This window comes from Lissotriton helveticus, chromosome 4_1 (genome assembly GCF_964261635.1).
Source record: "Lissotriton helveticus chromosome 4_1, aLisHel1.1, whole genome shotgun sequence".
Lineage (NCBI taxonomy): Eukaryota > Metazoa > Chordata > Amphibia > Caudata > Salamandridae > Lissotriton > Lissotriton helveticus.
Window position 1 is genome coordinate 1,660,054,673 of NC_136063.1, and position 16,905 is coordinate 1,660,071,577.

The 16,905-nt window shown below is 42.5% G+C and overlaps 1 protein-coding gene across 5 annotated transcripts in view; it reads left to right on the forward strand.

The window, feature by feature from the left end:
* LOC144829310 (biliverdin reductase A-like) overlaps positions 1–16,905 on the forward strand; it is a 296,629-nt gene that overhangs the window by 165,968 nt on the left and 113,756 nt on the right. For all 5 annotated transcript variants that reach the window (XM_078688341.1, XM_078688339.1, XM_078688344.1 and 2 more), the window contains exon 5: positions 9,526–9,633. In XM_078688341.1, coding sequence (XP_078544467.1) covers positions 9,526–9,633 — 108 coding nt within the window. The remainder of the gene's footprint in view (positions 1–9,525; positions 9,634–16,905) is intronic.

A 16,905-nucleotide genomic window follows, 5' to 3' on the forward strand; every position in this document is an offset into this window, starting at 1 on the left:
ACAAGGCAACCTCCACCTTTCTTTCAACAGGATCAGAAAGGGAAGCTTCTTTAGAAGACAAGGAAAAGGTAGAAGCCATTGAGGACAAAATGAAATTGTCTTTAGGAACTTGTGTAAATTGTTCATCAAACTGCCCCAGGTTATATCTCCTTGCCCAGAAAGCGAGGAATCTCCTGCTTCTCCAGAATTTCCTTAATGATATCATGCAAGAGCAAATCATACACCACCGAGGCCCTATACTGGGAATAGAAGCCATCATTCATCAAATATTCAGGTTCAAATCCCAGCACCTCCTAAATATGGACCTCCGATTTTGTTTTACCCTTGTCATATTTGCCTTTAGGAGAATTGTCTTATTCTTTGACCCTATCTCCTTTCAGTTTGTTTACAGCAAGCTCATTCAATGCAGTCTGAACCACTGAATTAATTAAGTCCCGTAAGTCTTCCCTGGAGATCTGCAACAGGTCGTCTTCTTGCAGCTCCTGGGCATGTGTTCTTTTGGAACTAGACTTGCCAGACACAGTCACCAACTCTTCTTCCCCCATGTTGGAAAGAGTCAAGTAGGAAGTGCCCAAGAACTACTAACTATTTATATCTGCCTCCTAGCAATCAAGTCTCAATCCCATTAGACTTGGAAAGTAAAAAGATAGCCTTCTTGCTTCTCCCGCAGCCACATATGCCAAAGACATGGCTTCGGGAGCCAGGTGCTGCTGGGTCCACCTCAAGCCCTGAATGACCTACTACTCATCCTTGCGTAGGAAGCCCACATGCTGCTGTGAAACAAGTACTGGCAAAATTAACAGGTCTTGGCTTAAAGATCTATTGTCTTTGCTAATGCTAACAATTGGCCGCGTCATCACTCCTATATATTTTTTTTCATTTACCGATCAGAAATGGAACAGTAGACAAAGATTTTTTTTTTTTAAATGCAAGAGCATTTGTTTTTTAACAAACCATGAAAGAAGCGCACAGGCAGACAGCAACATGGATACCTGGCGGGGAGTGTTAAAGCACCACACAGGCAAGAGGACAGCAATGCGGGTGAGGGTTAGTCACACAGGCGAGATGGCTGTTAGCAGCTCGGGGTGAGGGAGGTGCACAGAAGTGCATGGTACAAGAGCCAGGGGTTTGAGAGAAGCATACAGTGCTAGAAAACATGCACTCACGTATAAGAAAAAATATTTCTCCAATAACCAGCACTCATAGAACCAGTGGTTAGTACACATCGCCATCTTTAAGTTGTGATTCTTCTGTTTTTCTAAAAAAACGCAATGCAGGCATTAAAAAGCCTGTACAAATAAATTGCCATGCTTTCAATGTTTATAAACTATCTGTCTTTATTAAAAGATTTTAAGCGCTGGAGAATAATGATCAAATAATACAATATTAAACTATATTGCGTATTTCATTACACTCATAGAGAAAATGAATTATTTAAACAATATTTCCAGTACAAAACACAATGGTTCTTATCCAACAAAATATGTTGTATTTGTTACAGAAGGCTTAAGTTCTGAAATGGCCGCATTTTCTACTTACAAAAGGAAACGTCGCAAAAGATCCACTTGCTTAAGTCCTTCTTCTATATCTGATTCAGAAAAGGGGGTGGTGATGAACAGAGTGCCTGAATTAAGCAGACCACTCTTACCCAGTCCAAAGATCAGGGCTTGATCCATCACCGTTTTTAGCTCACTGCACCATCCCAGCTCAGAACTTGGCTATATGCAAATTAGTCTGTTCCTGTCCCAGTGCATGATGGGAACAGGGCAAACCAAACTACCAAGCCAATTCTTGTACTGGGAAGGAAACAAGCTTCCGGGGACCGGTTTCTGCCATTTCAGGCGTCGTCGGCCCGGCTTGCTTGAATCCTGATGGTGCAATGAGCAAGGGACTCACATCTGAGTATACCCTTCCACGCTTATGGTGGACAAAATGATTCAGAAAAGGGGGTGGTGATGAACAGAGTGCCTGAATTAAGCAGACCACTCTTACCCAGTCCAAAGATCAGGGCTTGATCCATCACCGTTTTTTAGCTCACTGCACCATCCCAGCTCAGAACTTGGCTATATGCAAATTAGTCTGTTCCTGTCCCAGTGCATGATGGGAACAGGGCAAACCAAACTACCAAGCCAATTCTTGTACTGGGAAGGAAACAAGCTTCTAGTTTGGTCTGCCCTGTTCCCATGATGCACTGGGCCAGGGACAGACTAATTTGCATATAGCCAGGTTCTGAGCTGGGATGGGGCAGTGAGATAAATAACGGTGATGGATCAAGCCCTGATCTTTGGACTGGGTAAGAGTGGTCTGCTTAATTCAGACACTCTGTTCATCACCACCCCCTTTTCTGAATCGTTTTTGGCCACTATAGGTGTGGCAGGGTATACTCAGACATGAGTCCCTTTCTCACTGCTCCATCAGGATTCAAGCAAGCCGGGCCGAAGAGGCTGAAATGCCAGAAACCGGTCCCCGGTAGCTTGTCTCCTTTCTGGTGAAGAATTGGCTTGGTAGTTTGGTCTGCCCTGTTCCCATGATGCACTGGGCCAGGGACAGACTAATTTGCATATAGCCAGGTTCTGAGCTGAGATGGGGCAGTGAGATAAATAACGGTGATGGATCAAGCCCTGATCTTTGGACTGGGTAAGAGTGGTCTGCTTAATTCAGACACTCTGTTCATCACCACCCCCTTTTCTGAATCCTTCTTCTATATCTAACTAGAGAATTCTAAGAGTCCCACAGGGTAGCTGTAGAATGGTTAAATGCTATTTGACCATAGATGTAACCTACTCCCTACCTCTAATAAAATTCAGCTTTTTGATTGGGTAAAATAATCATCTATCTAAATGAACTATTCAACCAGAAACACAACCTATTTTATGTTGACCTGTCAAGTAAACAAAAGAGATGTTTTGGCTACATTGCTACTGCTGTACAAGAAAAAACAGCAACACCAAGTAGAAACAAGTGGAGGTGGTATGAGCAGTTCCATGCGGGCTGCAAGGGAGAAAGGAGCCCTGCAATCAGGCGGGAGGAGGAGGCAGCTGCAGCTCGAGGAGAGGGAGTGGGTGTGGGAGCGAGCGTTCGCATGTATGAAGAGCTGTTCAGAATTGAAAAAAAGTTCCTGAGCGTAAAGCAAAGTTGAAAAAAGCGGAAGCTGACAAGTCCTGGGGCGATACCCCATGGGAGTGAATGACTTGCAAAAAAGAGGGACCAGGAAGAAGTGCCCACTTGCAAACAAGGATTTTGAAAAGACAACTGATTAGACAAATGAAAGCGAAGGGATGGGAGTAGTTCAAGCCTCAAGTACATACAACAGATCATCCTTACAGCGTAAAGCTGTCTAGGCTTCACCTGGGTCCGAGCAAGTAATTGAGTGTCTGGAGAGTTTTTATGTGGTGGTCAGTGTCAGCTTCAGTCAGGGCCTACACATGTGCTGCAGTTCGTTGTGTGGCTATAGACAACCCCGACAACACAGCTGTTGCATTCAGGTGTTAGTGCCTAACCTGTTGTTGGAGTGTATATGTGAGACAAATACAGAAAGAGTGAGAGAGTGGGAGGAAACAGAGAGAGAGATCACACTGGTGCTGTCCATATTGAACCGGGTGTACATGTGAAAGAAGGTTTACCTCATTTTGCCACTGCTGTACCTGTACAGTGTGTAACTGAAACTCTGTTATCTAATGGAAGGTGAGTTAAATAGAGCAATCACTTACTGGAATCTGAACAACGAAATTGTAGTAATCGTATGGTGCAATGCATGGTAAGGTAATCATAGTACTCTCCTTCAATCTTCAAGCAGGGTAAAACATTGAAAGTAACCCACTTCTACACTATTTATAAATCGATGCAATCTGTCATTGTGATAACCAACTTCCGTGAGCCAATGCAGCATAATGTAACAAGAGCAGTCACCTTCTATGATTTAACCCCTTCTGCGCCGATGACGAGCTCAGCTCGTCATGAGGTTTACCTGTCGGGCGCTCATGACGAGCTGAGCTCGTCATGAACCGCGGGGTTTTAAAAACTTCAGCGCGCAGCGGGAAAACCCGCCACGCGCATGTGGTTAATGTAGAGTCAAGCATTGTAAAGGAATAAACACAATCTTCAGTAATGCTGTGAAGATTATGGTATTCAGCGTATCTTGTGTGTCACAACAGTGTTAAAGTCATCAGATTAAAGCCCAGTAACCTGATGCCGGGTAAACTATTCAAATGAACCACCTTTGGGAATCATGTGCTTGTCAGAAAAAGCCTGAAAACTGAATTCTTCAGGTCAATGTTTGATTAAATATCTTTTGCCACCTGTTGTATAGTCCCCTCATGAGCAAGGGGACAATGCCCCCATTTGGTCGGACTCTGCCTATTCTAATTTTTTTATTTTATTTATTTATGCAATTAATATAGCGCACAAATACCCTGGGGTGTCTCGGTGCCGTGAAATGATAGAAGAGCAGTTGAGATGAGTGATTACTGGTTGAAGAGCCATTTTTTTACTAGCTTCCTAAATGTCAGGAGGGTGGGACTGGCCTTGATGCGGAGAGGTCGGGTGTTCCATAGTCTTGCTGTAGCAACGGTAAAATGTCTATCTCCCTATGTGCGAGAAATGGTGTGAAGGCGAGCTGAGGAAGAGTGCAAGGGTCTGTTGGGGATGTATCGGCAAAGTACTTTTTTTAAGAACTAAGATCCAGAGTTGTTAATCGCTTTATATGCGATGAAAAGTGCTTTAAATTTAGTTCGGCTTCTGGTTGGCAGCCAGTGAAGTTGACGTATGACTGGAGAGATGGATTTAAGCTTGGGAGTGCAGGACAGTACTCTTGCAGCTGAGTTCTGAACTAGTTGCAATTTGTTCAGGACTTTCTCCTGGGCATTTAAGAAGAGTCCGTTACAATAGTCGATCTTCGACATAACCAATGTGCACATGAGGGTTTTGCCAGCGCTGGAGGGGAGGAATGGAAGGAGTTTCCTTATCATTTTAAGGGTGTAGAAGGATGAGGAAACAACTGAGTTTGCGTGGTGGATGAACAAGAGCTTGTCATCGAACATTACGCCCAGGTTCCTGACCTTAGTGACAGGTCGTTGAGGAGATCCCAGATCGGTTGGCCACCAAGTGGGGGACCAACCAGGGGATAGGCTGCTAATAATCATTACCTCCGTTTTTCGGAGTTCAACTTTAGACAGTTGAGTGCCATCCAGGAGCTGATGGCTAGCATTCCCTCCTGGAAACTGGCAGCAACTTAAACTCCGTCATTGTGTACTGCCAGCACCAGTTGGGTGTCGTCAGTGTACAAGGTTAGCCTCATCCCGTGAGCTTTGATGACACTGGCCAAGTCCGACACATAGATGTTAAATAAGGTTGAACTTAGGGAGGATCCTTGGGGCACACCACAGGGAAGGGTAAATACAGGGGAGTAGAAGGGATGTATGACGTTTCAACGCATGCTTTTACCACGCATGCCTTTACAACGCAGGTTTTACAACGCAAGTCGTTACAACGACTTGCGTTGGGGGCGCTGGATAGTGAATAGTTTAATTTACTATTCTAACTCCAGTCCCCGTGGAAAGTAGGGAAGGTGTTGGATAGTAAATTAAACTATTCCCTATCCTAGAGCGCCCCCCAGCGCAATGCGTTGTAATAACTTGCGTTGTAAAAGTTGCGTCGTAATGGTAGTGCGTTGTAAAAGTTGCATTGTAAAGGATGTTCCCCGAGTAGAAGTCACCGAGTTTAACTGACTGGGTACGGTTGGTGAGAAATGAGGTTAAAAGGGCTCTGGCCTTATGCTGAATGCCAATGGAGGAGACACGGTTGATCAAGATGGAATGATCCACCGTGTCAAATGCCGCCGACAGATTCAATAGGATCAGGACTGCCGCACCACCTTGGTCTAGGATCATCCTGATCTCGTCAGATGCCTTAATGAGGGCCGACTCGGTCCCATGACCCTTCCTAAACCCAAATTGAGTGTCATCCAAAAGATTGTTGTGGTCAATGAATTGAGCTAATTGGGTGTTCATAATTCTTTCGAAAATTTTGGATGGAAAAGGGAGGCATGCGATGGGTCTGTAGTTTTTCGGTTCCTAGGGATTGAGATTAGATTTTTTGAGTAGGGGTTTGATGATGGCCTTTTTCCAAACTGAAGGGTAGGAACCTGTGTGGAACATTGAGTTACAAATATTGCTGAGGATAGGGCCTATGGAGTCCGGAATGAGTTTTAAAATGGAAGGGGGGCAAGGGTCGAGGGGGATCCTGATTTAATGGAGAAGATAAGCTCTCTTATCTGCTCAGGTAGAACCTGACTGAATTCTGGGAACACAGTGGCTGGGGCATTGGTTAAAGTGTTTGTATTGAGATGGCCTGAATTGTCCTGGATTGAGAAGTTTGAGTACATTTGACTGACCTTGTCTTCAAAGAAGTTAGGGAGAGAATTACAAAGGACTGGAGAGGCATCTATGGGTGAGCTCATCGGTGGACTTGATAGTTTGGTTACCACCTCGAATGGCTGTTTGGTCGAGTTTTGGGCCGACTCTATTTTTGTAAGATAATATTTGCTTTTCTCTGCGACGATGAGATGTTTATATTTAGTCATCGCGTCCTTATATAGTGCTTTATCATTGTTGTCTTAGTGTTTGCGCCAACATCTTTCTAGGTTTCTGCAGCGTTGTTTCTCGAGTCTAAGCACCTCTGAGAACTAAAGGGCGGAGGGGGCACTTCGATTGGTGGAGATATTCTTAGGTGGTACTAAAGTGCTAAAGGCATTATGTAGCCAGTGTGAGTAATTATTAGACGCTAGATCGGGGTCTGATGTAAAGTTGTGTTGGGTGAAGGAAAGGGCTGTTTGTAGAAGATGGGCGTCGATGTTCCTCCATGCCCAAAGCTGTTTAGGAGCGCGGGAGCCAGTGTACATGCGGTTAGTTTTTCTAATCTGAATAGTAAAAATTATTGCAGATTGGTCAGTCCAGATCAGGGGTATAACAGAAGATAGGGAGATGTTGCTATTGTTAGTGAAGAGACCATCAAGTGTGTGGCCCGCCATGTGAGTGGGTTTTGTAACTAGCTGTTGTAGACCTGCTAATAGTAGGTCTATTATAATGGAAGAAGAGTCCTTGTCATCTGGGGATTCTAAGTGAAAATTAAAGTCTCCCAGTCTGGTGTAGTTGGGAACTTCTGCCACTGGTTCTATCAAGCTATGTAGAGCTGTGAGAAAATCAGCTTGAGAGCCTAGTGGGCGGGCGACCAGGGTTCCTCTGAACGATTGGGTGTTTGAAAGCATGATGGAGAAGGTCAGTGCTTCACAGACCGGTGAGCCAATTGTAGCTATTTTAATTAAATATTTATCTCGATTCCTACTTATATACTTGAATGGTACAGCACTTTGAAGTGGCTACATTGTGATGTTTAGCGCTATGCGAAAGTCATTAGTAAGTAGTAAAGAAATATGCAGTGTAGCCGTTAATGTCATATTGTGTGCCCCGGGGTCCACTTCCATGCTTCTACTGGGGTATTAAACGTTGTCCTAAACCTACTAGCCATGTGCTGCTGTAGCTATCCCCAGAAGTAATATGTGAACCAACAAAACAATGAGCACTGGGTTGCCTGCATGGGCACAACATGTAAGAATGAACTATAAAAAAATGTCTAGGTGATGTATTTTGAGTGTTGAACAATGTGTGTCCTATAGGTTAGAACATACATAAAAACACTTATTTGGATATTTCCCTTGACCTTTTCCTCTGTTTCACGAACAAAAATGCACTGAAAAGACGTGATTGTTTTATCTAATTAAGCTCCGTTAAGTTAGATGCTTATTAGTGATCTATGAATGTTAAATACTAAAAATTATGCCTAGGTAACCGCTGCTCAACTGAGCCTCACTTTATTTTCCTAGAATAAACCATTGCCAATGCAGACAATGAAAACATTTTAAAATGCAATGCAGACAGTAAAATGTTCTCATGGGGCTGGTCATACCTTTCATAATTTTGTGGTTCCGTCTCCAGTATGTGGCAGGTGCCTCATGGACAAGCAGCGAGATCAAGCACTTTTACTGTGACTACTTAACGCACTCCTATACCAGTATGCCTGGACTGGTCTTGTCTTTTTTTTTTTTTTAAATGCCCCACCCAAAATAAATATATGAACACTTCATAGGCTGCAGGTTGCAGGTTCATATTTTAGACCAGTCCTCCCCACAATGCATGATGGTAGATGCTGTTCCTCGTGCTCCCAGTCCTTTCCATTTAGGTGGTTTTCCATGCTGCTTATATATACATCACGGATAAAATAACAAACAAAGGGGTATATTATCAAGAACAGCGTTAAAAATTATCGGCGGTTTAGCGGCAGAAAACTGCCGCTAAAACGGCGATAATGGGCTTGATAATATGCCCTTGTGAATCCCCATAGAAGCCCAGGTTCTGGTGTCAACCTGGGCTTCTATTGGAATTCTCCAGGCGTTTCAGCCTAAACCGGTGATAATTCTAACACCGTTCTTGATAATATGCCCCAATGTCTGGTCCGTACCGCCAGTTCACATAATCAAAATCGGATTTCCTTGCTGCTCAGAGGTCGATCACATACCGCGCACTGTGGTTCGTTCTGTTACATGTCTTTTAGGAAGTCTCCTAAGCAACAGCTTTACTGATCCTGTTTCTGCTGGCTGAATTCTATTTTGTTGATTTTTTTCCTAAATATATGGATTGCTCGCTAGAGAGGGGAATGTGGTCATTTCGTCCTCTCATGAGGAGTGTGAAAGAGTAGAAGTGTTGGTAGCATGCTGACTGTATGGCATAGCAGATTTATGTTTTAATCTCGCTCAGTAAATATTTTACTTGTTACTTATTTAGCTATTGAACGCTACTACATCTGAACACAGATTTGTGCATTATACTGCAGAGCATGTAGTGTGTAAGGGTACACCACGGATGGTCTTTCCAGCTTTAAAATAAGTGAAGTAAATGTAACTTCAGAAAGGAGCTGCAAACGTCAGGCCTTAGAGCGTCGCCGACTTAAAGCAGCAATATCTTCAACGTAGGGTTCATCCATCCATACCTCACTCATTTTCATAGGGCCAGAAATCTGTCGTCGGATTAAGAAGTTTCCCATCAATCACCTCATAATATAACAGACGTGTGTTAAAAGGAGAAGGCTTCATGACGACTCCTTTATTTACTTTGGGAAACATTAGGGTGCTGTGAAATCGATCATGGTGTTGCTGTATAATGTCATTTATGTAACTGTTCTGCTCTGAACAGAACCTGCTGTTTGTACATTCTAATTGTATTCTGCATGTTCCACCATCTGCTCTTTTTTATTTAGACTAGAATGCTGTGATGTGATCAAATATGTCAGTTGTTGTGTTTATACCTTTTGGTATAATTTGCGGGGATTCAAGTTTAAAAACTGTTTCACTGTCCTGTTTGGAGGACAGAATTCACTGTATAAAAACGAGTAGGAGTAATATAGCCACGGCTTGTAAGGTGCCTTCAAAAACACATTGTGAATAACCTTCTGTCTCCATTGATGGTGCTGCAGGCAGAGTCCTTCACGTAGAACATATTGAAATTTTGACTGAAGAGTACAAGGAACTGAAGAAGGAAGTCGACGGTAAAGAACTGGTTAATGGTACATTGCATTTCACAGGTCAGTCCCAAAAAAAACCGATGCTCAAAACAAAAAAGCACAATACAGAGTTATTGCCATTATTTTGGGTTGCAGATATATATTCTCATCTCCTGCTTTCTTATCAAAGTATTCATGCGCAATTTGTGTAGAATGTCGTTTCAATTGGATTTGGTTCTGCTGTGTTGAGCATGTAGACACAGACATCGATTCACCAAAATGTCAAGAGTAGCGGAAGTGAGTTCAGACACACTGACCCTCCCCCTTATTACATTACAGTAAGTGACCCCATATAGGCTTTGACGTTTATGACATCACAGGAAGTTATGTCACATGACCCTTGGTCCTGGTAACATTACAGGAAGTGATATTTTTAAAGATCTACCAAAAGTTAGAAACATTATAGCAACACAAGAGCACAGTTATTGTTTAGAGACTGGTCTTGATGGTGCCTGTGTCTGAGTTTATTTCTCGTTACCAGTATGCACACATGCTTCAAAATTAGACTCTTTTCCACCCAGTAGTGGCTAGTCTGCATGCGGAGGGGCGATGGGAGGGTTGACGACAGGGAGGTGGAGGGGGAAGCATGCAACGAATAAAACATTTGAACAAAATAGCGGAAAAAAGAACGTACCTGCTGCCGACGCTCTTCTGCACGGGTCATCGCTGCAGCACACAGGCTCTCAGTGTCCTCTGTTGCCAATCCTGATGCTGCTCTCATGCTTGAAAGCAGCATCAGGATTGGCCTGAGTGCCATGAATTTGCGCTCCCAGTGACACTGGGAGCCTGGGCTTGCTGTCTTCATCCTGGCAACGCAGCTGGATTGGAGTCAGCTCAGTGCGCATGAGGTTTGGCCGTCCTGAGAATGCCAGCCAAGCCGACATGCGCACAGCGCACAGTGCCCAACACTCCCTCTTTTGACTGCACTTCCCCGTGATGGCCCCAACCACAAGCCTCACTGACTCTTAATAGAACCTGAAAAAAACGATAATAAACCCAGTTTATTAACTTTTTGTTTGACAAGTTTTGAGGCTTTCAGGGGGGGCGAAGCTCCTCCATCGAAGCGGAGGAGCCGCCACTGGTTTCACCCTTAACAACTGAGTGTGTTTTGGAAATTGTGATGATATAGCTATGAGAGGAGTTGAAAAGGCTGAGTCTAGGAACATAACTTGTGACTTTATGTTCTATGCAGTTTCTTCACGATCATTTGTTAATCATATGAACTTCTGTTTTCCACACCAGGAGGGATCACACATTGGTATCAGTATCTTTCAGCTCTAACTCTCAATCTCATATACACAAACAAAGAAATTACATAGACTAAAACTACTTAACTCATAAACCACAACGAGTTATTAAGCACTACACAAAATTAGATAATACAACTTAACTTTGAATTACAATACATTCTATATTTATGTATTGTATCACTAAGAAAGGCACTTGTGTTTCAGCTTCTAGCATAGCTGGCATTCGCCTGCCACATATCATTTCACTGCAGCTGCTATCTTTGGCACACAGTCATTCATAGGGCATGTCGTTGCAGTCATCTATCACAGGTATGCACCTCTCTCTGTTGCACACACGCCTTTATGACCCCAGATTGAGAATGCCAGTCTCAAATGCTAGGCTCTGTGCGGAAATGTATTCCAGGGTTACACACAGAAAAGAGAGCCATATCTGAGACACCAGGCTATTGGTTAAATGCCTCTTCCTTAAACTCTTGACCTCTTTTATTTCCAATTCTGTTGCAATGAAGCTGAACATGAAACTGAAAGCTAGGCCTTGATCTTGATCTGATGTGATAAAATGTTGGTATAGCAGTTAAAGTAACATGAATCTTGCTAAGCCCTACACAGTTCTGTGCTGAGGATTTTACTTATATTTTCGTTCAGCACTTTCCAAAATCTTTGGAAAATAAACATCACTGATCACAGTTCTGTTTCTGATCCCTGTGCTGCCCATGTCACCTCTGAGCTGGGGGTCACTACAGGAGTCCCAGGGTTTCAAAAGACAAACCATGGGTTGCAGAAGCGACCCCTGGTGACCCCTGATTGACGTCCATGTGTGAAACTTAAAAGTGCTTGTTAAAGGTTTCAAAAACACTGCACCCTACCCTCTGGGATGTTCAGGGTTACCCTAGGGGTGACTTCTACATATTAAACAAGCATTGGCAATGCCAATTGGTCTCGGCATATTAATGAGTTTAGTGAAGTAGTTGCTATTATAAATATATTAATATACTGTGTTTAGTATCAGATGAATAAGTTAGCAGATTAGCAATGACTTTACTCTATTTCAACATATTTTTATGAAACATTTTTTGTACATATAGTCCTCACGCTTCGTCGTTACAGGGTGGCAGCCCACACGTATATATGGTTGGCTGACCCACCTATCCACTGCCCCGTTAGAGAGTATAGGTGAGTGGAGTGAGAATGCAGCAGTTTTACTAGTAAAGCAGTTACAGCATGAGCATTCATGGCTGTAAACATTGTGAGTTTCCCGCCAAAATTGATTCTGTTCGCAGATATAAAAATGCTGGTCTTCTTGGAGCAGTAGGAGGAGAGGAGATGTGGCCTAATGGCCAGAGCTGCCAGTTTTGGAACTGAAAAAAACAACACAGGGTTCTGGCTGTTTCCAGCAAGGCTAAGCCAAAGATACTAAAAAACAAAACAAAGGCCAGTACTGGATACCCTTAAATAGGTATTATTATGGTCACCTTATGAACAAAACATAACGGTCCAGATTACGTCATGAGTCCAAATTTTTATTATTTTCTTTAGTTGAACTTTCTATTAGTAAATTATTTCACAAATTAATTGTGCATGTATAAGCATTTCAAACGTTAGACATAACAACACAAAATCTTATTACATATTTACAATTTTACAATTTACACACATCCTCTCAAGCATTCATTCTACATTCATCCAACTGTACAAGTATACAATAAAACACCTTTTGTCAAAAAGAGCAATTGAAATAAACAATGAATGATAATCCCTATTTGTATTTAGCAAATGTTTTCAATTAAATGTGTAGAACATTAATTCTTTTTAAGGAAAACCAAAACCTTACTCGACAGGTACACAATGACGCTTTTACACTGTAAAAGCGTCATTGTGTACCTGTCGAGTGTCCTGCACAAACAAGCATGGCCATTGATTGACTTTACAAGAAAAAGATTGGTCCTGATGAGAACCCCAGACTTGGGGGTTTGAAACGCGTCGACCTTTTGACCTTCATTAGGAGTGACTGAACTCTTTTGTCATATGACTAAATTGTTTGTAATAAGGTTTTGGTTTTCCTTAAAAAGAATTAATGTTCTACACATTTAATTGAAAACATTTGCTAAATACAAATAGGGATTATCATTCATTGTTTATTTCAATTGCTCTTTTTGACAAAAGGTGTTTTATTGTATACTTGTACAGTTGGATGAATGTAGAATGAATGCTTGAGAGGATGTGTGTAAATTGTAAAATTGTAAATATGTAATAAGATTTTGTGTTGTTATGTCTAACGTTTGAAATGCTTATACATGCACAATTAATTTGTGAAATAATTTACTAATAGAAAGTTCAACTAAAGAAAATAATAAAAATTTGGACTCATGACGTAATCTGGACCGTTATGTTTTGTTCATAAGGTGACCATAATAATACCTATTTAAGGGTATCCAGTACTGGCCTTTGTTTTGTTTTTTAGTTTTGGAACTGAGACAGCAGGTTCGACTCCTTGTGTCACCTCAAAAGCCTGTGATTCTAAGCCAATCACTTAATCTCCCCATGCCTAAAAAAAGTAATCTGACTTTGGTGTAATGTCTGGCGCTCATGTAAAGTGCTTTAATGCCATCGGGCCAAGTTCATGCAATATAAAAATAGCACTATGTATATATGATGAAGAGTTAGACATGAACAGAATTGTCTGGCACTTCCCTGGTGCTGGAGCTTCTGCCCTCCCTCAACACACCCTCGAGCTGAGTGGAAGGTCTGTGCCTGGGCCCCAACCAGTAGTGTAGCAAGGGCATCATAGGCCCTATTGCAAGCAAGTAATATTGTTCCTTTCACTGCTGTTGGGGTAGTAAAATCCAACATTTATCGGAGTCAACTGGCCTCTTCAGGGGTCTTAATCCCGTTGACACTGCAGCAGCTGAACCAATGGTAGTAGCAGAGCCCTTAACCCCAACCCGACATGCAACTGAGGAGTATGTCTGCAGACCTGAAGCATCTCAGCAGGAGGAGGGATTAAGAGAACAGATGCCTGCCCTGGTCCCGTTAAACCTCAAAGAGGCTGAGGAGCAGATCCAGCGGACCAGGGCGACAAGGACAGTGTGCAGGACTGTAGTGAATAGCTGATAATCATATGTAAATCGCAATAATGTCTCAGAAAGTGACATTACATGAAGTGATACAAGTAGGTATAATAATTGTCTCTTAAAAGATCAAGGGCCTATTCACAAAAACAACAATGTATCACAAACAAAAGTGAAAACAAAATGTTTCGTTTTTATTGTGTATACACTAACAACGTATGCTTTTACACATATCCCTTTGTAACTAAGCTTAGAAATGGCTGAAAGCGACAATATGTTTAAACAGACCAGTGGACTTTGGAGAGGACATGTTCAAACTACTTCAAGTGAGTAAACTAAATGTGCTAGGGGGGTATCTTTCAAACATTACAATTGCTGTTGATGCGGGTTTGTTTATTGCTGGCATCCTTTAGCCAACTGCAAAGCACAAACGTGCTTCAGATTTAAAGTTTTTAAAGAAATAGAACTGTAAATGTTGTCAAGATTTTCAGAAAATACATTTGAAGATGATCTCTCCTTGGCCATTGTCACAAATGAACTTGAAGCTACAATCGGGATGGAGTTTACAAAGACCTTGAGGCCGGGTTACATACATTAAAGTGTTTGCAAAGGCAAAGAGCAGCAATGCTCGGGTACAAGGTGACACCTCTCAGCATTGGGCTAAGGGCGACTGAGTCTTCTTTCTAAAAACAGTTAGGGGCACTCCGTACACCTGCTTCCAAATCTGACTTGTGCCATGATAGTGTACCTGTGAGCACATGCAACCATGAGTCTACCTGGTGAACTCACTTCCCTGTAGCAAGAAAACACCTAGTTCATCTATGTGCTGGGGCTGTATTGATGGCACTCAAAAACACTCAACCCAACCCAAATTGGAACAAACCAACTTGGAGTCAGGGTGCAGCACCAGGTAGTCAAGTACCAAATCAGGTTTCTGAACGTATTTGTCACTCTAGAGAAACTGAAGTTTCCCTTAACCCTGGAGGCCACATTTTTCCAAAGGTCACCTAAATACCTTGGCCTGTGGCCATTTGAAGTTATCTCGGTATTCTTAGCCAAATACACAAAATTCCCCATAATCCCAACAGAGCCAAAAAATCTTCCTACGATTAGTCAGATCTACAATGCATGCAGAGCCACGGAATTATGTGATTCTACAGCTGTGGATGCAGCGCTTTCAATATAATTATAGATTTACCTCATTATGCCACATAATCCATCATCTGCTGCATACTTTACAGATTTACCAAAATAAATAATTGTTCTTGCTCAAACAGATCAAAAGTTAGCGAAAATGTGGGGGCACGAGTTGCCTCGCAGAGGAAGGCCCTAGCTGCGAAGTTCGACTGATCACATTTCAATTGCTTATTTCTTCCTGTGAGTGTCAAACTGTTGCTAATAATTCGGAACCTTTGCCCATATAGTGTTAGCACGTAGCAAAAAGATCAAAATAATGCAAGAATACTGTCACAAGATGGGCTGCATTATGCTAGATAATCTGCCTTTTCTAGCCATATAATTTAATTAACTGTCAGCATATTTTTACCCCTGCCACTAAATTCTAGGTGCCCATGATACTGGATAATGAAAAAATTATCACAATTAGTCCAGTAACCCAGAGCCCTAAAAACAAACCTTTACAGTACTGGCCACTTACGCCCTATTGGTTTATTTATCCATTTGGTAGTCCCAATAGGGAACTACAAGCTCTGTAGGCCCCTCCAGCACCAGCGAACAGTTACAAAATATACAACCAAAAAAATCGAAAGCCCTTTCAAAAAACAGGCAACTTTCAAAATAGGTTTATTTTACTTTTACTAGCCTTGTGGCCCAAAACATCACAGAAACATCTGAACCAATTGAGGTGCCACAATCTCTAGTTCTGATGCGCCTGTCTTGTGCTCTGAGACACATTCTATTATTTGACTGACTCTCAAAGTGATTCTCAGAGTGATTCTCAAACACCTGAGCGGTTCCCTGTGACACCAATAATTTAATGTTAGTAATGTATTTTTAATAACTGTTCATCTATCAATAAATAATAATAATGTACCACTGGACTGCACTAGTAACATATTAGGGTGCAATGGGCCCCAATTCAAGAAAGAGAAATTAGTCTTACAGCCTCCGCATGTGGAGTGAAAGACCGGCATGGTAGTGGTTCAGAGGACCCATCATACCCCTGGGCTCTGGTGCCGCTGGACCTGTTGCACTAATAGTAGCTGCTGCACTTCGGTAGCTGCGCCTCTGCGTCAAGGATGGACGTCCGACATTTTGTTTGATGTAGCATCATTCGTCTAGTCTTCATTGTTTTGCACTTTAACTATTCCATATTTTTGCGATATATAATCCACACATTCTTTTGTAGGAGAACTTCTAAGGCTGTACTTTTACGATGACTGTGACAACGTATGTTTAAATATGTAGTGTAAAGTATATCCGTAACCAGCGCTCAAGCCATCGCCTCGCAGTAGGCCCTGGAGGCTTGGTCACTGCTAACCCCAGGGTCTGAGGGAGCTAGCAATGGAAACTTTTGGAGGGGGTCGTAGAAAGCCTTTCCAAATGGCAGTACCCGGTCAACGGGGCGAGAAGTGAGAAAAGGCCGTTTTATTACAACCTGATAACTGCTCCCCTTTAACCCCCCCAGGCTTGAAACTTATACCTGACTCTTCTCCGTTGCCGCCCACGCCCACTTTCATCAAATAACCGAATCACCGCCCTCCGTCGCCCCCACTCACTCAAGGCCACCGCTCCCCTCACGACTCTACCTAAAATCTCAATTCTTTGCCCTCACCACTTCCCATCACTTTATCCTATCTCCTTTCTCCAGCAAATTACCTCCCTGTTTTCACAAAACCACCTCCCTGCACCAAAAAACATAAAAAAGGACGAGACACCTGCGATAAGAACGGACACCTGAGGAAAGAGAACAAGCAATCCGGCCCTGAGTGCAAGAAACACACCTGCGAAGCGGC